At 48.4% G+C, this 21,595-nt stretch overlaps 1 protein-coding gene across 1 annotated transcript in view; it reads left to right on the top strand.

The window, feature by feature from the left end:
• Ulk4 (unc-51 like kinase 4) overlaps positions 1 to 21,595 on the top strand; it is a 287,817-nt gene that overhangs the window by 39,439 nt on the left and 226,783 nt on the right. Inside the window, exons 18-20 of the mRNA XM_032911193.1 lie at positions 4,287 to 4,394; positions 7,482 to 7,565; positions 17,802 to 17,963. Of these exons, the coding sequence (XP_032767084.1) occupies positions 4,287 to 4,394; positions 7,482 to 7,565; positions 17,802 to 17,963 (354 nt within the window). The remainder of the gene's footprint in view (positions 1 to 4,286; positions 4,395 to 7,481; positions 7,566 to 17,801; positions 17,964 to 21,595) is intronic.

Genomic DNA, 21,595 nt, shown 5'->3' with positions numbered 1-21,595 from the left:
GCTCTGAGGACAATTGAGGCCCCAGCACCAGAGACATAGCAGTGGCTTGGAGGAGAGGAATTAGGATTCACGACAGAAGCAGGGTTTCTTCCCACCTGGTTCTGAGGATGGGGGAGGTTTGACAACACAAGCCTGATGCTGCTGGGGTTCTTGGATTTCCAGGCAGAAGGCAGGAAAGGGAGGTTGGAGGCAGGACATGTGGCCACCAGCGCCCCCTCGGTGTCTGCTCACCTCCCCAGGTGAGAGATCCTGGAACCAGGAAGTCCTTTTAGCTAGGGGCTGATGGGCAGTGTCTCAATGGGAGCCTGTGCTGTCTGTGAGGGGAAGGGCTGCAGCCAGGGCAGCAGCTGGGCTCTGGCCTTGCCTTTCCTGTATGTGTGTGAGCCCATGTGGCATGAGCATGGCCAGTGGTCGAGCTCAGGTAGGCAGGCGTGAGAGCAGCTAACCCGTCTCACCTTCCCACTCTGCTTTCTGATTTACCTCAGTCAACAGGAACATGCTTTCCTCTTCGTTACTTTTAAAAAAGGACCCAGTGTTTTATATGGAGGGGTGTTTTGCTGTATGCACGGACACCATGTGCATGCAGTGCATGAGGAGCACAGAAGAGGGCGCCAGATCTCCCTGGAGCTGCTCCTACTGACAGTTTTAAGGGGCTATGTGGGTGCTGGGAATTGAATTCCTGTCCTCTGGAAGAGCAGCCAGTGCTTTAAACCACTGAGTCACCTCCCCAGTCCCCTTTCTTCCCTTTTCAATATTGATATTTTTCTAAAATTTAAAGATAAATGGAAAACCAATAACTTGATATTGCAGAGATGTTGTTAAATTAAATCCATGTTAACTTTTTGTAGGTGGCATGCGAGGTTGCCTGGGTAACCCATCAGCTGTGTGTCTGCTGACTGTAGTTTATGGCTTTAAAGGCTCACAGCATTAAAATGGTCTCAGTCTCTGGTCTCGCTCACCACCACAAACCCGAGGGGATTGGGAAGGAGAAATTCTGTAGGTTCCAGCAGCAAGCTTTGGGACCAGAAAACCTAACCTGCTTTTTGAATGTAGGATACCTTTGATTTTTATGAAAATGAGTCTTTTAATTCGAGGTTGTTGTTGACTTTCATGTAGATGTTCTACAAACATTGGACACACTCCGTCTGGCATCCCCCAGTGGTAGAACCTTGGGATGTCAACCTATGACCACTAAGGAAAGCAGACTCAAGGGTCCCCAGATCCTTGTGGCCATGTCTGTCTTCCCATGCGTTCTCGAATGCCATGGCCACCAGGCTTGTCCCCATCTCTCTGCTTGGTCCTTTTGAGAGAACTGCATGGAGAGCATATGGTAGCCTTTGGTTTCTTTCCCGCAGCATAATACTCTGTGCTCTGTCTCCCCGTTCTGCGTTATGAAGCAGTTTCCATGCACTTTGTGCAGAGTGTATTTAACCGTTAGCCTTTTGACCGATATCTGGGTCTTTTCCAGTTTTAAGAATTACAAGTAAAACTGCTAGAATCAGGCTTGTTTCTTCTTGTACAAATAGCTCTTTGTAAACCCCCTCTTTAGGGTCAATGCCCAGGACAACAATCACCACGTTGTGAAATTTCTGTTTATTTTTGCAGTGCTGGGGGTCACCTGTCACCTTTGCATGCCGGGCAAATGGCCTTCCACTGAGCTACATCCCAGCCCTTGGCTTTTGACTGGCCTTGAACTCATGAAAGTCCTGCTTCTGCCCCTACGTGTGTGCTGCAGTACACTCTTTATCTTAAAGGAGCTGAGCTGGTTTGCCACATGGCTACCCCGTTCACACCTCACTGTCACAGTGTGGATGACATGGCTTCTCACCACCCAGGGCTTTTCATGCTCCCTCTGGGTTTTAGTTCTGAGAGGCGTGGGGGGACCTCATTTGGGGTTAATTTGCATTTCCCTGATTTCTGTGGTGCTGAATTTGCCGACTGTCTGTCCTCTTCTGTGCGTCATCTGTATGCCTTTAGCGTTAGATTAGCCTTTCTTAGCCCTGGATGGTGAAGGTCCATGTCATGTCCGCTCCCTGGGTGGGTTGTAGTTTATGTTTAAGCCCATGGTCCATTTGAGCTACCTGTTTGTTCAGGGTGTTGGACTAAGGATGAGGTTCACCTGTGTTTCCTGGTAGCTGGTAGCTGTCTTGTCTCACAGGCTGACTGTATGACACTGGGTCACCACGTGAGTTTGTCGCGTTGGTCAGGCATATTCTCCCTCCATCCTCATGTGAACATCTGCTCTCCCACAGTGAGCTCTCTTTCTGTCTCTTAAGGTCATGGGGTGCCAAACCCAGCCTCTGTTAACCCCCATGCTAGTCTGCGTCTCAGCAGCCTCACATCAAAGTGAGACCATGGTGCGTTTTGTCTTCTGTGTCTAAAGTGGGCCTTGAAGTCCAGAACTGTGACTGTGGATTTGCCTTTATATTTGTTTGTTTGTTTGTCTTGAGAAAGGGTTTTGCATTGTTTACAGTTCTCTTACTGGGGATTCACATTTAGGATTGGTGTGTATATATGTGTGTGTGATCGGTACATATACATATATGTGTATATGTGTGAACATTTATGTATATACATGTTTATATATGCATATATATAAACACGTATGTATATCCAGGTCTGTGTATATATATGGCATATTTATGTATGTCTATATGTATGTAAACAATATGTATGTATATATATGTATTTGATGAATAGACTTCTTTACTATCATGTAGAAGTGTCCCTTGGTCTCCAGCTGACTTTGTTTTGTTCTGAAGTCTCTGTTGTCAATGCAGCCATCATTGCTTTCCGTTCATCCCTGCTGCTACATAGTTTCTCATCTTTGGCTACATAGTTTCTCATCTTTCACAGCTAACCACCAGTTTCATCAAACTTTTATGTGAGTTTCTTGTAGGCAGCTTATAGTTGGGTCATGCTTTGTTTTAATTCTACTGTTCCAGTCTCTGTGTTTTAATTACTGTATTTATGCCATTTACACTTGAAGTAATTATTAAAACATGTGATCCTATGTCTGACAATTGGCTTTTGTTTTTTGTTTGTCTTACTTATTGACTTTATTTTATTTTTGTTTCCTTTTACTACCTTCTTGGAGTTTGCTGAACATGCAACTCCATTTTCATTTTTTTCCCTTTGGTGTTACTGAATTCTTCTCTTGTGTAGATTTTGTTTTTAATAGTTGCTCTTAGGTTTTTATTTCAACATATCATAGTTAGTGTCATTTTACTAGTTCAAGTGAGGTGTAGAAAATTCCTCCCTTTTAAAACTGTGTCTTTTATGTAATTATCTAAAACATGTTTTCTAAATATATCAGAGCCAAGTTGTACTTTTCTAGTTTTTGCCTTAAAATCAAACATAATTCATAAGGTATAAGAGAAGGAAAGTCCATTTGCTTCACCTCTGTTTTTCCCCCTTTCTCTTGCTTTCCTCCCTATATTGCAAACTGCCTTATTTCACCCTTTGCTTTCCCTTTAGAATTTTGTACTCTCACCATTTTAAAGTATAATTGTTAGAGATCAACCTGCTAACTTTGTAGATAATAAACTTCTGAGCACTGCCAGTTTCAGAGGATTGAATGTGGCACTTCATGGCCACATTCATTGGTGACGATGAAGGACTTCCTGCTGGGGCAAGCACCACAGCCGTCTGATTCCCTTTAACAAGCACTTCAGATATAGATTACACATCATGGCACACCCTGGTAACAGAGTATTATATGTGAGCAGGAAAAAATGGACCATCAATATGTATAATAACACAGGCAAATCTCAACTATAAGAATACAAGAGACCAGAAAATAAACCACACAGGATATGGCCATATGTACAGAGACTTTAGAAACTATGACCACAGACTAGTGGCAAAGAGAAGACCATTGCATGGGACAACCAAAGGACTGTCAAAGAAACACTGGGGACTGAGGATTGCTCAGATGTACATACATTGCAAATGTATCTCATTGCAGACACCACAGGGGCCAGCGATTTGGCCCAGCAGGTAAAGGAGCTTGCCACCAAGCCTGATGAACTTGACTTATATCCCAGAACCCACAGTGGAAGAGGAGAATCAGTTCCCGAAAGCTGCCTTCTTCATGAGCCGTGGGATGTGTGTGCCTGCACAAGTACTTCACACTGATGAAATAGAAATACGAACACAGTTTATTGTTCATCAGTTATCATTTGAGGGTAGCTGTTTAAAGGTGTCTTGTTAGCCAGTGTTCCCAGAATACAGATGAACCACTTCCAGCACCCTGAAGTGACATAACATATTTTCTCTTGTTGCAGGCGATCACACTCTTAACTGAATTAATCCGGGAGAACTTCAGGAGTGGCAAGCTGAAGCAATGCCTCCTGCCCACCCTCGGGCAGCTTCTCTACCTTGTAGCTACCCAGGTGAGGCTGTTGATGAACCTTGTGCTGTTGGAAGAACTCTGACACTCCCTACTGAGCCCTGATAACCTCCCACAAATCTCACCTCACTTCTTCCCTTCGTATAATTTAGGGCCTTAGGATACTGTCCACTCCTGAGCAGAGAGCTTGGGCAATCTTTTTGTGGCTCTCCATGTTCACGTGCTCCTTTGGCATAGGAACCTCTTCCTCCCAGAGCGTTTGTTCCTTTGGTTTAGCAGAGTATCAGCCATTTTTTTTTTTTTTTTTTTTTTTGGTTCTTTTTTTCAGAGCTGGGGACCGAACCCAGGGCCTTGCGCTTCCTAGGCAAGCGCTCTACCACTGAGCTAAATCCCCAACCCCAATCAGCCATGTTTTAAAATGAAGGGACTAACGTCCTTAAAGCCCTTGGTGGGTTGTTGTGGTTTAAGTCCTTCAAGCAGGGGAAGATGCTGGTCTCCCGCTGTAAGAACTCCACCTGGTTTAAATGAGACACTACCTCGTGCAGATATAAACGTGACTGTGGGATCTTTTGATAGCAGATGGCGAAGGGCATTTGGAGTTAGCCGTGGGTAACTAGTGTGTTTAAAAGACTAGTACTAAGTGGACATTGATAGATTATGGGATAGTCATATCTTACTCTTGTGAGATTTACATATTCTGACAGGTTTCAAAAGGCAACATTCTTTCTCTGTATTTTTAAAGTTTTTGTCTCTTCAACTTCCCTCCATATCTAGCCCACCTTGCCCTGCTGTACCCTTGTACCTTTGCACTGCACTCCCCGGCACCTGTGCACTGCACGTCCCCCCCCAACCTGTGCACTGCACCCCCTGGCACCTGTGCACTGCACGTCCCCCCCAACCTGTGCACTGCACTCCCTGGCACCTGTGCACTGCATTTCCTGCACCTTTGCCCACACTTTCTTCTTCTGTTTGTGCCGTTTTCTCCCATGACACCTGCTTTTCTCTCACAAATGGACTTATACAGCCTTTCTTGGCTCCTGTGTGGCCTGTGGTGAGGCATCTGGTCTGTGGTTCCACACCTCTCCCCCCTGGATTTCCTTTGTAGCACCCAACTCCATTTGATTCGTTTATTTCCTTTAGTATATGTTTCTCTCTGTTCTTTATTTAGCAGTGTCTCCGCCACATGACTGTTGTTTAGAAGTTTCGGATCAAAGCACATGTTAGTTAAGTGTCCTGTTGGGGGTTGGGTGCATAGCACATCTGAGACCCAGGGCTCAACCCACAGGACCAGAAATGAGTGAATAAATAAGCCAGTGAGTCTACAATAAAGGAATGCAGATCGTGTATGCAGGCCCCTGCGGTGAGCAGGGAAGGAGTGAGGAGGCTAGAGAGACACGGGGTGAAACGCCCCTCGACCCAGACATGTCTTGATCCTAAGGAGCAAGGAGAAGTCCCTAAGGTGCAAGATGGACACTTGGTCCACTCTGGTTTAAGTGAAGGGACTAGATGGAGAACAGGGATTCCCCAGGTTCATGAGGATAAGCCAGGGACAAACTGAGGGCACAGCTGTGGGTCTCTGAGGAGAGGGAGCATCACTGGGGCCAAGCGAAGCTGAAGGTCTAAGGCACACGATGAAGGAGAACACATTGGGTGGTGACATCAAAGTTACTGGTGATCTGGGGTTGGGAGATGGAGAAGTGGCTCAGTGGGCCAAGAACTGCCATGAAAAGTGAGGACCAGAATGTCCATCCTCAGAAGCCATAAAGGTGGGCAAGCTGGCTAGCGAGGCCAGCTGGCTCTGTGAGCTCTGGGTTCCAGTGAGAGACTCATTGTCAATGCAGAAGATGCAGACAAGAAAGATGGCGGCATCACCCTCTGCTGTCACACACACCTGAGTGGATGTGAACACACACACACCACACACTCTACACTCACACAGCAGTAGCTGTGCCTCAGCACTACCTGGCTTGCACAGTTTTACTTGGAGTGGGGATGCAGAGTCAGGCAGAGTAGGCTGAGGAGACTCAGAAGCCAGTAGGAGGTGGTTGTATAAGGGATGAGGGAGCGGGACACGTGCCCGCTGTAGCCCAGGCTGGATCCTCTGCAGAGGGAGACAGCGAGCCCACTGAGGTGGAGACAAGACTTAGTGGAGAGAAGACATACTGTGTCCAGGAGCCACAGAGAATGGGTTGTTTGTTACCCGTGGGCCAGGAGAAGGCAGGATGGGAATGAAGCCTAAGGGAAGGAGTGGGGTGCTGTCCTGTCAGGAGACGGCATCAGGAAGAGTGATGACTTCCACCGTGTGTGGCAGGTGCATAGTGGCCTTGGTTATTTCTTTCTCACAGATTCTCCAAGAAGGGGAGAGTTTACCAAGCGGTGGGAGGGTCACAGGTTAGAGATAGAGAAATAGAGATAGTTGGTCAGAGAAGCAGAACAGCCAGAGACTGGAGGTGACAGTACCCCACTCATGCCTCTGTGACCCGTGACCTGCAACTTGTGACCTGTGGCATCCCCTTCTCCAGGGACCCTGTTGTTTGACCTCAGGCTTGGAGAAAGCCTTAGGCTTCCCAGCAAGGGCAAAACTATGGCCAGAAGGGAAAAGTATTTCAAGCTTTTGATGGAGTGGAGAATTTTAGGCCAAGTGATCCAAGTGGCTGGGGCAGGGGCTCTGGGGAAGGAGGAGGGAGGGCTGGGGGCAGATACACTGGGGTCCCCAGGGCCTCTGTCTTCATCTTGCAGGTACGTTTTTCCTCCCTCTGCTTCTTGTCTGTTTAAGGGAGAGTGGTCCACCCTAGTGTGAGGCTGCCAGAGCCTGGGCTTTTGCCGTGGTAAGAGTTGAACATTCTGCATCTTCCCCTCACTCCAGATAAGTGATGCAGCTCAGTGGGCTGAGGGCACAGCCAGCCGTGTGAGGGCCTGCGGTGAGAGGGCCTGCTCAGCACGCTATGCAGATACTGTGTGTGCACATGGCAGTAAGAGACCCTGGGTCAGATCAGAACATCAGGTGCCCATGGTGCTTTCAACGGGACCTGGAATGCTTCAGATGTATATGCATGAAAGTTTTTTCTCAAATGATGATGACCTTTTGTGGCACTGCCTTCACCGTCTTTCTCCACCTTCATTTTTTTAGGAAGAAAAAAACCAGCACTCCAGGGAATGTTGGTCTGTCCCCCTGGCTGCATACACTGTGCTTATGAGGTGCCTCCGGGAAGGGGTAAGGTACCTTTGTTGTCCTCTGAAGGCCCAGTAACTGCAGTAGCCCTCCAGGCTAGGAGCGTAGCCTGAAGCAGTGCAGGCTGCTTGTCAGCCGAGTGTTGCTCCTGAATTTAAATAATCCGGGCAAGCTGGTACCCTCATTCATTTAAGCGCCTGGTTTAAAAGATGACGGGAAATGTGAACAGTGAAGCCTGGCCATCTTCTGTGCAATGCTGTTAATTATCCCGCCTCTGTCCAAGAGTTTGCTATGGCAGCCCAGCAGGCAGGGTGTGTGCAGAGCCTCCCTGAGCCTGTCTGCCCCTGATGAGCTTGTAGCTGCTGTTCTGCGCTCCATGCAGATGCCTGTCCTGTGACCCCTTGTCATGGAGTGTCCATGATACCACGCAGAGTGCTAGTAACTGGCCTTGCGGGGTAGTGGTCGCTGTTTTCTTGGTGTTGTATGACAGGGTTCCACCCAAGGAAAAGCCACAGGCTAAGCACATTAGTTACTGCAAGAGTGAAAAAGACTGAAGTGAAGGCAGCAAGCAGTCTTGGCCAATGTCCCATGGCTGCGAAGAGACACCATGACCACAGCGACTCTTATGAAGGAAAACGTAACTGGGACTGGCCTACAGTGCAGAGGTTTAGTGCGTTGTTGTCACAGCAGGAAGCAGGACAGCTCTCAGGCAGACATGTTGCTGGAGGAGCTGAGAGTTCTGCATCATGATCTGTAGGCAACGGGAAGAGAGAGTGACCCTGGGCCTGGCTTGAGCATTTGAAACCCCAAAGCTCACCTCCCAGTGACACATTTCCTTCAAGGCCATACCTCCTAATAGGGCCACTCCCTGGTGACCAAGTATTCAGATCTATGAGCTTTTGGGGCCATGCAAACCACCACAGTGTGTAAGTAAAGTCTGAGCATGCCTTAGCTTGTAGGTCCGTTTTCATGATGGTGCATGTGACATGGGGTCTGACATGGGTGTGACATGGGATGTGACATGGGATGTGGGGTATGATAGGTTGTGACAGGGGATGTGACATGGGGTGTGACATGGGATGTGACATGGGGTATGATAGGTTGTGACAGGGGGTGTGACATGGGATGTGACATGGGGTATGACATGGGATGTGACGGGGTATGACAATGGATGTCACATGGGGTGACATGGGCTATGATATGGGTTATGACATGAGCTATGGCATGAGGTGTGATAGGAGATGTTACATGGGTTGTGATGTGGGATGTGACATGGAGTATGACATGGGGTGTGACAGGGGATGTGACATGAGGTGTGACAGGGGTTGTGATGGGGGTATGACATGGGATATGACATGGCTGTGACAGAGGATGTGACATGGGGTATGATAGGTTGTGACAGGGGGTGTGACATGGGATGTGACATGGAGTATGACATGGGGTGTGACAGGGGTTGTGACATGGGGTGTGACATTGGGTATGGCATAGGGTATGACGGGGGTGTGATGTATCACATTTATTAGTAAGTTGAGAGTATGTCCTCAGCTGTAGCCAGGACCCATGCTCAGGCTCCTCACTCAAGGCTTAGCCAGGACAGTTGGTGGACACTGGGAGCACAGGTGGAGATGACAACCCTGTGGACACGCTGTCCTGGCCTTTTGGAAGGCAGGGCCAGAGGGCAGGTGTGAGACCTGAAGCACCAGGGTCCTCTGCTGGCAACAAGCAGGCCTGGAGCCGGCAGGCCTTGGGCTTCCTCTCCTTCTTTCCTGAGCTGAGGTTTCTCTCCAGTCTTTCCTCACTGCTTTACTGCTGAGTCGGAGCAATGGACCCAAGGCTAGGGTGGCAGGGATTTAAGTGTTCACAAAGCAAACAAGATACAAATGCTTTAGTGAACAATAGATACAGTGGACCGAAGGTGGGTGGAGGGAGAAGATGGATATTAATGAGCTATCCACCCCTGGGGCGATGGGGATTTTCTGGGAAAGTTTAGAGAAGTGTCCTGGGTGTGTAGAGTGAGACTTGACAGACACAAGGTGGTACTCACTGTCTTCAGGGGGTAAGTGTTAGTGTGGCCACTGGTCTAGAGACCAGCCGTTGGGGTGGAGGCTTCAGGAGCTGGTCAGGCTCGCCATGGTGGGCACTGCAGGTCCTGGATCAGGCGGGCACTGCAGGTCCTGGATTGGGCTCTGTCTGTCCATCCATCTGTCTGTGAGAGCATGAGTACTCTGATTCTTATTTTTACCTCTTGTCTGTGGGCGAGCTTTGCAGATGACACAACATGGAGAATAACATTTGATCACTACATTATTACCATTTTAAAATTGATATAGTTTTAAGTATTAGTAACATGCTTGCTTTTTATACCATGAATTATATATAGTGTGTGCATGTATGGACATAGGTGTACACATGTGTATTTGAGTTATATATGTGTGCATGTGTGCCCATTTGGGTACATGCATGTACTTGTTGAATTATGTTTTCATAAAGGGGAAGGTTGAAGTTTTGTTATAATTTATGAAGATTCTCTGAGTTGGAGAAGCAATTGAGCATGGTCTCGGCAGTGCTCACCACCACCGAATTGCAGAACATGCATGGTGTAGCGTGTGAGTCTATCCCCTGCATGGTGTAGTGTGTGAGTCTATCCCCTGTGTGGTGTAGCGTGTGAGCCTATTACCTGCGTGGTGTATAATGTGAGTCTATCCTCTGTGTGGTGTTTAATGTGAGTCTATTCCCTGTGTGGTATAGCGTGTGAGTCTATCCCCTGTGTGGTGTAGTGTGTGAGCCTATTACCTGCGTGGTGTATAATGTGAGTCTATTCCCTGTGTGGTGTATACTGTGAGCCTATTACCTGCGTGGTATATAATGTGAGTCTATCCCCTGCGTGGTGTGGCGTGTGAGTCTATCTCCTGCGTGGTGTGGCATGTGAGTCTGTCCCCTGCGTGGTGTAGCATGTGAGTCTATCTCCTGCGTGGTGTAGCGTGTGTGGCGTGTGAGTCTATCTCCTGCGTGGTGTAGCGTGTGAGTCTATCCCCTGTGTGGTGTGGTGATGTGAGTCTATTCCCTGCGTGGTGTATAATGTGAGTCTATCTCCTGCGTGGTGTAGCGTGTTTCTGATGCAGTTTGTTTTCTTAGGAAAAGGTGGAAAACTTTGTGAATCTGTTGTGAATCTGATGTTGAACCCATATACCCCTCGTGGGTGGGGGTTCCAACTAGGAATCTCTTCCCCTCTGGGATTACATCTTCTTTATTTGAAATATTTATTTACGTATGTAATGGCACAAGTCAGAGAACTTGGGGGAGTAATTTCTCCCCTTCCCCCATGTCCTTTGCCTGCTGAGCCCTCTCACTGGGCCTCTTTTGTGGAATAAGAACCCCTGTGACTCTGGTCAAGTTTCCATCTTTGAGTGCACAGCCAAGCACAAGGTTCCCCAGTGCTGACCTCTAGAAGGGAGGGCACTGTGTTTCTCCTGACACTCTGAAGGAAGGACCCTAATCCAGGACATGTGCATGTTGAGGACACGCACAGCCTCTGAGCTGCACGCCCAGCTCAGCAATTCTGTCGTTTACAGCTAGGCTGGGGCTGGTGAATGCTGTCTAAACCACAGCTCCTCTCAGCCCGGAGAATGTGCTGCCTGCCTGTAGATTTCCCCCACCAGCAGGGTGTGGGGAGCCCACATCTCACACTTGATATCGGGTGTTGTGTCAGTCGTAGGCAGTGTGCAGATCATCTGACAGCTTGGGAAGATGGTCAGCCTTTCCTGTCATCCGCCCGCCTTGGTCTCAGGAATGCTTGTCTTACCTTAAATACAATTTACCTTTTGCTTTGTAGGGAGCTGTACTGCTGAGACCCATTGCTAGGAACTACTCCAGCCATCAGTAAAGGGGAAAATCACAGAGGGACCCTCCCCTCCCCTCCACTGAGCAGCTGCCACCATTCCACCCCATCTACCTTAGGAGCTGAGTTTAGAAACCATGCATTTGTGCCTTTTCTTAAAAACCATGCATTTGTGCCTTTATTTTCTGAATCACTGGGAAAACTGCACATGCAGTGCCGCTCTGCCCAAAGAAATCCATATTTGTCTCCAGCGATTATATGTTGCACGTGTTTAAAAAAGATTATTTTTAACTCTGCGTGTGTGTGTGTGTGTGTGTGTGTGTGTGCGCGTGCGTGCGTGCACACACGTGCGTACAGGTGCCCACTATGACTGGAAGAGGGCGTCAAAGCTGGACATACAGACATGTCTGCCACCCAGCGTGGGGACACATGTGCTCTTAACAGCTGAACCACGTCATGGGAACTTCTGCGTTTGATTCTGCAGGTTGTCCTCTCACCTCCACACATGTACTGTGGGATGTGTACACAGCTCGGTAAATAAACGTAAGACGTAAGTCCCTGTAGCTAATGCAGATACGTTCATGTGTTCACTACGGACTTTCTCTCTTATCTGTTCATACTTGTATGCTTTTTTGTTCAGTTTTAGAGATGGTTTCATGTAGTGTGTAGCCTAGGCTGGCCTTAAACTCCCGGTCTTCCCAGTCCCCCTATTCCTCAGTCTCTGTTCTCCAGGTGCTGTTTCACAGTCTTGTCTGCACATCTGAGTCCTGATATTTTTGTTTGGGGTCCTTTGTGGACTCCCAAATGAATGTTAGACTTTCCTCCTGTTCCTGTAATAGCAGTGTTGGGACTTTGTTAGCTAAGCCATTGAATTTTTTGGCCATGTTAATCCCTCCAGCTGGTGAACCCGGACATCTTATCGTCATCCAAACCATCTCAGATTCTTTCCTCATCATTTTACAGTTTCAAGTCTTTGATCTTATACTTCTTTGGTTAAATTTATTCCCATGTTTGCATTACAGATTTCTCTGAATTTTACTGTCAGTTCTCTCTTTGAGAGACAGTGATCAACAGTGAGAAAACGTGAGGGAACTGTTGTGTCTTTTTTGGTGTCCAGTGAGTGAGCTCCTTGGCTCTGACCGGAGCAGGGGCTCCCAAGGAAGGCTCTTGCCCTTAGATTCCCACACCAGCTGCTCCCAGTCCTTGGTTAATTTCCATCATCAGCAAACACCCTAATCATTCTGTACATTTTTCTTTCTTCACTCAGAATTAGTAGTCCATGATCTGTGCCTTAAAGGGCAACTAGGTTTCCCCTGGTGATTGTAAAGTTGACTAGTTTTTTTGAGTAATTCTGCAGAAGCCTCTTGCAAACCCTTCTATCTGTTCACCATTCTAACTGGGTGCTACCTAGGAGAGAAGACCTGGGAATCAAGTCTCAGGCAGTGGCCAACCTTATTCAGAGCATCCGACATTTATGCTGGGGGATAGGAGGAATCACGTGAGTAAAGTGTACAATCACAAGAACAGGCTGCGAGAGGTAAAAACACGTTATCCAGAGGAACAAATAACAATAGCCAGTTGTAATCAACCCTCTAACATAAACTTGCTCCTGTACATGCATCTGGGAAGGTACAGATGTGGAAGCACATTTCAAGAACAGTTCAGTGTTGAGGTCACAAGACTCTTGCACTCAGAATCTCCCTCACGTGACTCCGTTCTTGGACTGTGTTCTGACATCTGTCCAACACTCCATCTAGATAAAAGAGGTATATTTCTGGTCAGAATGGCATTGTGGGCACAAGACTTCCTCTGCAGGACAGCACAGGCATTGGTCACTGTCCTTGGTGAAAGCTGCCTCACTCCTCATGGAGGAGCCGCCGTGGACCATGGGAGTCAGAGTGGCATTCTCTCTCTCTGTCTCTGTGGGTTTCCCCCTTCCTCATTAGTAAGATTTCTCCTAAAGGAAGATTTTATCTTAACAAAAGTTTTACTGATCTCTTTATAGCTTTGTTTTGAGTGTTGCCAAATATACAAGACAAGAATCTCTAAACAAATCGAATTTGGTTTTTCTTACGATTTTCCTGGTGCTGAAGATGGAGCCAAGCACTTACACAGTCGGGGCCTGCGCAGTCTTCCACTGTGCAGCCGCCAACGGATGACTGGGGAGAATTCTTACAGAAAGGCCCCACAGTGATTACATTTATAGGGTTTTCCTGCCCCTGTGGTCTCTCTAGAAGAACTCTCTTTCAATGCTGTCCCATGTTCATGACACCTCTATGGATTTTAGTCTCCAGTTCTGAGTTCTTCTGTATACATTGAAAGCTATATCAGATCACGTGTGATGTTGAGAGCTACAGTGGATCACGTGTGATGTTGAGAGCTACAGTGGATCACGTGTGATGTTGAGAAAGTTGTGATGTGAAAAGTTAGGAGCTGCAGGGATTACATTTGCAAGCTTCTCACCACTGTGGCCCTCTGAAAAGCAACAGGGTGACAGCAACAGGGTGAACCAAAGGATCACCTACATTTATTTAATTCATAATCTTATTAAAACATTCTTTGTTGCTGGAATAGCTGAGCACTCTGGTTCTGGAGTTTTCCATATTTACTATGTTAACCGACATTAATTTCAAAGTGACTCCATGCTTAGTGAGGACTGAGCATTCGCTGAGTACTCTGCATACACCAGCCTTTGAAGGGCTCTCGTGTGTTCAATCTCAGAAATACAGTAAGGGGGAGCATGCCAAGGGTTCCCCACATTCAGTGTATCGATTGGTTTTATTCCAGTGTGAGTTCTCTGCCGTACCGTGCCGTGCCGTGCCGTGCCGTGCCATGTTACTCGCCTTTGTAGCTGTCACAGAATCCCTGGCTGGTGCGTCCTGAGGGAGGACGGGCTTATTTTGCTCCTGGTGTGCAGGTGCACAGTCTACCAAAGCAGGGAAGGCGCGGTGGCTGCAGCTCAGTGGCTGGGGTTCCTTGATTCCTCACATCTCAGTGCCCAGGAAGCAGACGATGGAGAGTGGTGAGCTTTTCCTCTCTCCAGTGTTTTTATTCATCCTAAGATCTCAGATCATTCACAGTTGGACTTCTCTCCTTACCTAATTGTCTCTGGAAATGTCCTCACAGACTTGCTCAAGGGAGTGTCCCCTAGGTGACTCTAATCAGTTAAGCTGATAGTGAAAATTAACTGTACTTAGGGTTGAATTACCCTAAAAACCTTTTCCTATTTGTTGTTTTTAAAGGGTTTCTCTCTAGCATGCCTTCCCCTGTGATCCCTAACATGGAGTCGCAGCATGCCTTCCCATGGGGTCCCTAACATGGAGTCCCAGCATGCCTTCCCCTGTGGTCCCTAACATGGAGTCCCAGCATGCCTTCCCCTGTGGTCCCTAACATGGAGTCCCAGCGTGCCTTCCCCTGTGGTCCCTAACATGGAGTCCCAGCATGCCTTCCCCTGTGGTCCCTAACATGGAGTCCCAGCATGCCTTCCCCTGTGGTCCCTAACATGGAGTCCCAGCATGCCTTCCCCTGTGAGTCCCTAACATGGAGTCCCAGCATGCCTTCCCCTGTGGTCCCTAACATGGAGTCCCAGCATGCCTTCCCCTGTGGTCCCTAACATGGAGTCCCAGCATGCCTTCCCCTGTGGTCCCTAACATGGAGTCCCAGCGTGCCTTCCCCTGTGGTCCCTAACATGGAGTCCCAGCAGCATGCCTGTCCCTAACATGGAGTCCCAGCGTGCCTTCCCCTGTGGTCCCTAACATGGAGTCCCAGCGTGCCTTCCCCTGTGGTCCCTAACATGGAGTCCCAGCGTGCCTTCCCCTGTGGTCCCTAACATGGAGTCCCAGCGTGCCTTCCCCTGTGGTCCCTAACATGGAGTCCCAGCGTGCCTTCCCCTGTGGTCCCTAACATGGAGTCCCAGCGTGCCTTCCCCTGTGGTCCCTAACATGGAGTCCCAGCATGCCTTCCCCTGTGGTCCCTAACATGGAGTCCCAGCATGCCTTCCCATGGGGTCCCTAACATGGAGTCCCAGCATGCCTTCCCCTGTGGTCCCTAACATGGAGTTCCAGCATGCCTTCCCCTGTGGTCCCTAACATGGAGTCCCAGCGTGCCTTCCCCTGTGGTCCCTAACATGGAGTCCCAGCATGCCTTCCCCTGTGGTCCCTAACATGGAGTCCCAGCATGCCTTCCCCTGTGGTCCCTAACATGGAGTCCCAGCGTGCCTTCCCCTGTGGTCCCTAACATGGAGTCCCAGCATGCCTTCCCCTGTGATCCCTAACATGGAGTCCCAGCGTGCCTTCCCCTGTGGTCCCCTAACATGGAGTCCCCATGCCTTCCCCTGTGGTCCCCTAACATGGAGTCCCAGCATGCCTTCCCCTGTGGTCCCCTAACATGGAGTCCCAGCGTGCCTTCCCTGTGGTCCCTAACATGGAGTCCCAGCATGCCTTCCCCTGTGATCCCTAACATGGAGTCCCATGCCTTCCCCTGTGGTCCCTAACATGGAGGCCTTCCCATGGAGTCCCTAACATGGAGTCCCAGCATGCCTTCCCCTGTGGTCCCTAACATGGAGTCCCAGCGTGCCTTTGCCTGTGGTCCCTAACATGGAGTCCCAGCATGCCTTCCCCTGTGATCCCTAACATGGAGTCCCAGCATGCCTTCCCATGGGGTCCCTAACATGGAGTCCCAGCATGCCTTCCCCTGTGGTCCCTAACATGGAGTCCCAGCGTGCCTTCGCCTGTGGTCCCTAACATGGAGTCCCAGCATACCTTCCCATGGGGTCCCTAACATGGAGTCCCAGCATGCCTTCCCATGGGGTCCCTAACATGGGTGTGCTAGTGGCAGCATGTCCCACATGCAGTGTATTTCAAATTTATTTCCAGTGTGAGTTCTCAGTAGTCCTAAAAGGGGAGAACTCCAGGGGAGACACTTCCCACCTGCTGCCTGCCATATTCTCTTGTATGAATGTTTCATGTTATGAGTCCCAGCTGGAGACCTTCCACATTTGTTACATCCTGAGGGTTTTATGCTATTTTGAGTCTATTCGTATTTTAAGTAAGGGGTGAATAATTCTGACAGATATGTTTACTTTATCACTGCCACAGTTGCATCTCTGTTGCATCAGTTTTTCTTTATATTGAATGGGATACAAACTCTCAATGAAAGATCCTCCAAGATACTGGACCCATGGGGCTTCGCTTCAGTGTGATGCTGGTGTCCTCACTAATGCATCACTCACAAAGGCCTTTCCTAGCTATTGTATTGTTCACTTTTTCAGCAGAATTAAAGATGACTAGAACATAGTCTCATAATCTTTGTGGCCATATTGGTTTTTAATTTTTTAAAATTACTTTCAAGTGTGTGTGTAGGCTAAAGGACAACCTTAGCTGTCTTTCCTGGGGACAGACAGACAGACAGACAGACACACACACACACACACACACACACACTTTTCGAGCCTGAAACTTGCCTCATAGGCGTCATGGCTGGAGAGCTGGCCTCGGGGATCCACCTATTCTGCCTCCCCAGCAGTGCGATTACTAAGCCTCCGCTACCTGCCTGAGTCTTCTTATGTGGGTTCTGAGCATCAAGCTCAGTCCTCTTCCTTGCAAGACAAGCACCTCACCAGGTTCCTTCCCCAGCCTTGAGTTTTCCGCTGTAGAGCTGTGCTCTCCTGTCTGCCAGAGAATGGTTGATGAGGCGTCAGAGACAATGAACTTTCTGTATCATCCACTGCTGAAAGTTTGCGTAGCATTTAAGCACTTGAAGCTTTGCATTCATTCACTCACTGTGTGTGTGTGTGTGGGTACACGCACACATATGCATGCACGCACGTGCACATGCACATATGGGCACACATGCGCTATGGTGTGCACTTAGAGGCCAGAAGACAATTTGTGGTTCTCCCCTTCTATCATGTGGGTCCTGGGGACCAAACAGGCCTTTGGGATCGGCAGAAAGCACCCTTACCACTGAGCCGTCCCCCAGCCCTCCTCAAGAACATTTGTGCTTGCTCCCCTGAGGCCCTGTCTTTCTGGGAGTCTCGGTCCTGTGTTTGAGTGGCTCTGTGTTGCAGCTGTTGCTGCCCAGATCATCCTTAGCCAGGCTGAGCTGGGGTCGCTCTGATAGCTCTCCATAGTTTAAAAGTTATGTCTGGTTTCACGCTGTGCGCATGTTGCTTATGTTAGTTACTTTCTGGATCATTTTCCCATTTTGATTTTATTTAAAACAGGTGAAGTTGTGCTCTGCTTCCTGTTTAGTACAGAGGATTGTGTTTTCCCTGCTCGCTGGTGAAGAGACTGCTGGCCCTTTGTAGCAGCCCCATAACAGCCAGAACATTATCCCCAGTGGCTACGAAGAGACCACACACACATGTTCCTCACACGGAGGAGCCTTGGCTTGGGGAAGCGGCACCTTTTGAATCTCCCTGCGTTTTGTTCGTTCTCCAGGAGGAACGGGTTGTCAATCACATGGCTGCGAAGATTATTGAGAACGTTTGCACAACATTTTCTGCCCAGGCGCAGGGCTTCACAACTGGGGAGATTGGACCTGTCCTGTGGCACCTCTTCAGACACTCCACTGTGGATGCCCTGCGGATAACCGCGATCTCGGTGAGTGTTAAATCTCGGGAGGAAGGAGCCAGGGACTTGAGCACTGTGTTTGAGGAAGTGCCCCTGAATGAGGGTCGGTTTAATGGAAAGGATAGAGATGTCCGTGGGAGGGATATCTCAGGAGCTGTACCACAGCAGAGTTCCGAAATGGGCCTGGGAGAGTGAGGAACTGTGTGGGATGCGGCATTCATCACTGACTAAAACTATGTGGAGCTGAGTGTGAGTGTTCACAGCCGGTGGGTCCTGGGGAATGCGTACTCACAAGATCACAGCGTGTGGTAGAGGTCAGAGGGCAACCTGGAGGAGTCCCTTCTCTCCTTCCACCACCTGCATCCCAGGGGTCAGGGGTCAAACCCAGGTTATCAGCTTGGCAGCCACTGCCCTAAAGCCTGTGGTGCCATCTTGACATCCCCTTCTCTCCTCTCTGCCACTGGGGGAGAGCCCAGGGCCTCACATGCCAGGAAGTGTTCTACCACTGAGCAGTATCCACAGCCCCCTTTTCCCTTCAGGAAGGTTGTTTGTCTGTCCTTCCTCCTCCCTCCCTCCCCCTCCCTCCCTCCCTCCCTCCTCCCTCCCCTTCCTTCCTTCCTTCCTTCCTTCCTTCCTTCCTTCCTTCCTTCCTTTTTCTGTTAGGCTACGTTGTCCAGGCTGGTCCTGAGCTCCTGTAACCCACACAGATCTTTAGTATCTGAACTCCTGCCTCAGCTTCCTGACCCCTGAGCTCCCAGGCCTGGACCTTCAGGCAGAGAGTATATCTTATTAGTCCGGGCATTCACACTCTGTGCTAAATGGTTGCATCCTATGTGAGATGAAGCCACTTTAACGTTCAGGCCTCTGTAGGTCTGTGGCTCACTTGGTGCTGATGGGCAGCCTGCTACTTTTCATGCATGGTTATCATGGCTGGGTATAAAGGTCAATGGTGTGTGAAGGCGTGTCATTAGTCTGTTGGACAAATGGGACGCTTCCTCCTGTCATTGTCTCTATATTCCTGGTTGTAGGGTGCTCACACTGTGTTTCTTAGTTCCTCTCACACCACCCTGGGAGGGTTTCACACCTTACTTCTCACACCACCCTGGGAGGGTTTCACACCTCATTTTCTCACACCATTCTGAGAGGGTTTCACACCTTACTTCTCCCATCATCCTGGGAGGGTTTCACACCTCACTTCTCATACCACCTTTGGGGTTGGCTTCACACCTCACCTTCCAGCCTGAAGCCTCTCATCTCCTGTCACCCTCAGTCCTCAGCTGCCAAGAGGAAAATGGAGGCAGCGCCAGCAGCTGGCCTGGCTCCCCTGCCTGTTGTGCTTACCTCTCCTTACACCGTTATCGCAGTGAGAGAGGCTGCTGAGCGGCTTCTGTTAGAGCCTTTTGCCTCTGAGTCTTCTGGTTCCTTCTTGGGAAACTCACGCAAATGCTTGACTCTGCACTTCTCCAAATGTAGCTGTGGCAGTTTGAATATGCTTGGTCCATAGAAAGTGGCCCTATTAGGAGGTGTGGCCTTATTGGAGGAGGTGTGTAAGCCAGCCCTAACTAAACGTTTTCCTTTATAAGCGTTGCCTTGGTCATGGTGTCTCTTCACAGCAATGGAAACTCTAAGACAGTGGAATGTTTCTTTTATTCTTAGATCCTTGTAGCCAGGGTTTAAGGAATCTTTAATTAATTTTCCAAAAAGCAAATGCCGACACTCTAGAAAGTCCCCAGTCTGCATGTCTGCTCTTCACGAAGCCACTTCTGTGGAGAGCTATTGGGGCATAAGCTCCTCCTTTCTAGCCTGTATTTCCTGGCCAGCCCACTTGGCTTTCCCAGGAAGCACTGCCCCCCACTGAGAACCAGCATCCTGGGCACTGAGGCTTTTGGAGAACGCCAGCCCCAGCAGGGCTTGGAGCAGAGGTTGTATCATGGCCTTCTGCTCGGGAGTCAGCATCTTGTCTGTGGGGAGTCGAGCTGGGGAGTGAATGGAAAAGATAAAATGCTCTGAGCAGTGGCAGGTCGAAGGGCACGTTCACGTTCTCGGCAGTTTTACTTATTCATTAGCTGCAGAAATGGCAAAGTATTTCTCAGGTACGTTTTTCTAAAAAAAGTTTACTTCCATATACTTAAACAGTCTAGGATATACATGTATATATATATATATATATTCAGTTATATATATATATATTCAGTTATATATATATATTCAGTTATATATATATATTCAGTTATATATATATATTCAGTTATATATATATATATTCAGTTATATATATATATATTCAGTTATATATATATATATTCAGTTATATATATATATATAACTGAAAATGAGGACAGTGTCATTTACTCCACACATTTGAGTGGCAGTGGTCAGAGGCTTGGCATGGCCTCTCTTTCCCAAGAGCATTCCTCGGTTAACGATGGGGTTTTGTTTGCCTTTCTCTTCCTAACCAAGGTTAAGACACACTGGGTTCTTGTAAAGATTGGAAATGACGTTATAGGGAGTCAAATTCTTCCAGTTCACACCGCTGGTGTTCACTCTAATTCACACCATTTCCCTTCACTTCACACCCGCTGGTGCCTGTTTTTCTTTCACTTCAACAGGAGCAGCCTTAAGAGCCGCTCACCCTTGGAGAAGGAAAAGACTTTATTTTGCTGAGATTTCCAAATCTCAGCAATGTCCAGGACGCTCTCCTCCCCACTGTCTCCCCCAACCCCTCGGTCTCTTGGTGTGTGTCTGACGACTCACCTGCCTTCTCCTTGGTCTCATTATTAATTGGTCACAGGTATGAGTCAGCTGAGTGACGGTAATTATGAGCCGTGCATCAGTGGAGGGAGATCTCTGAGCCACGCTCTAGGGCTGACGTCTGTGAGAGCTTCCTGAACGCTCTGGGCTGTAGCCTGTCATCTATGAGACAGGAACGCTTGTCAGAGCATTGAGTGATTTTCAGATACCCTGAGACAGTGTCCTGTGCACACTGAAAAGTGTGTGCATTCAGCAAGCTGCCTCTAGTTAAAACGAAGACCATGCGAGCCCCAGGTTGTAGAGCAGAGGCAAGATTAGACTTATTTTCAATTGATAGCATTAAATGTTAAAGTATCTATAAGTCTTTTTCAACATGAAGGGGCTTGATAGTATTTTATGTTACTTAGATTGGAGTAATAAGCTTGTTCTGTAAAAATTTGTGAGTTGTTAGCCCATCAATGTAATTATTATTATTGTACCTCCAAGTGTTTGAAAACATCGTTCATTCTTTGTATTTCAACTTTTATGTGTGTGTCTGTTTGCTTGTCCGGTAAGTAAGTGTGCCATGTGTGTGCAGTGCCTGTGGAGGCCAGAAAGAGGTGTTTGTCTTAGTCAGGGTTTCACTGCTGTGAAGAGACACCATGATTGATGTGGATGTCCCAAAGGAACTCTTAGAAAGGACAACATCTAATTATTTAATTTGGGCTGGCTTACAGGTTCAGAGGTTTAGGCCACTATTGTCAGGAAGCATGGCAGCGTCCAGGCAGACATGGTGCTGCAGCAGCTGAGAATCCTTCATCTGCATCCGAAGACAGCCAGAAGGGACTCTCCATTTCATACATTAGCGTATATATTACCTTAAAGCCTTGCCTGCACAGTGAGACACTTCTTATAACAAGGCCACACTTCCA

This window comes from Rattus rattus, chromosome 8 (assembly GCF_011064425.1).
Source record: "Rattus rattus isolate New Zealand chromosome 8, Rrattus_CSIRO_v1, whole genome shotgun sequence".
NCBI classification, from domain to species: Eukaryota; Metazoa; Chordata; class Mammalia; order Rodentia; family Muridae; genus Rattus; species Rattus rattus.
The sequence above is the reverse complement of the archived record's forward strand: the minus strand, read 5'-3'. Positions and strand labels throughout refer to the sequence as shown.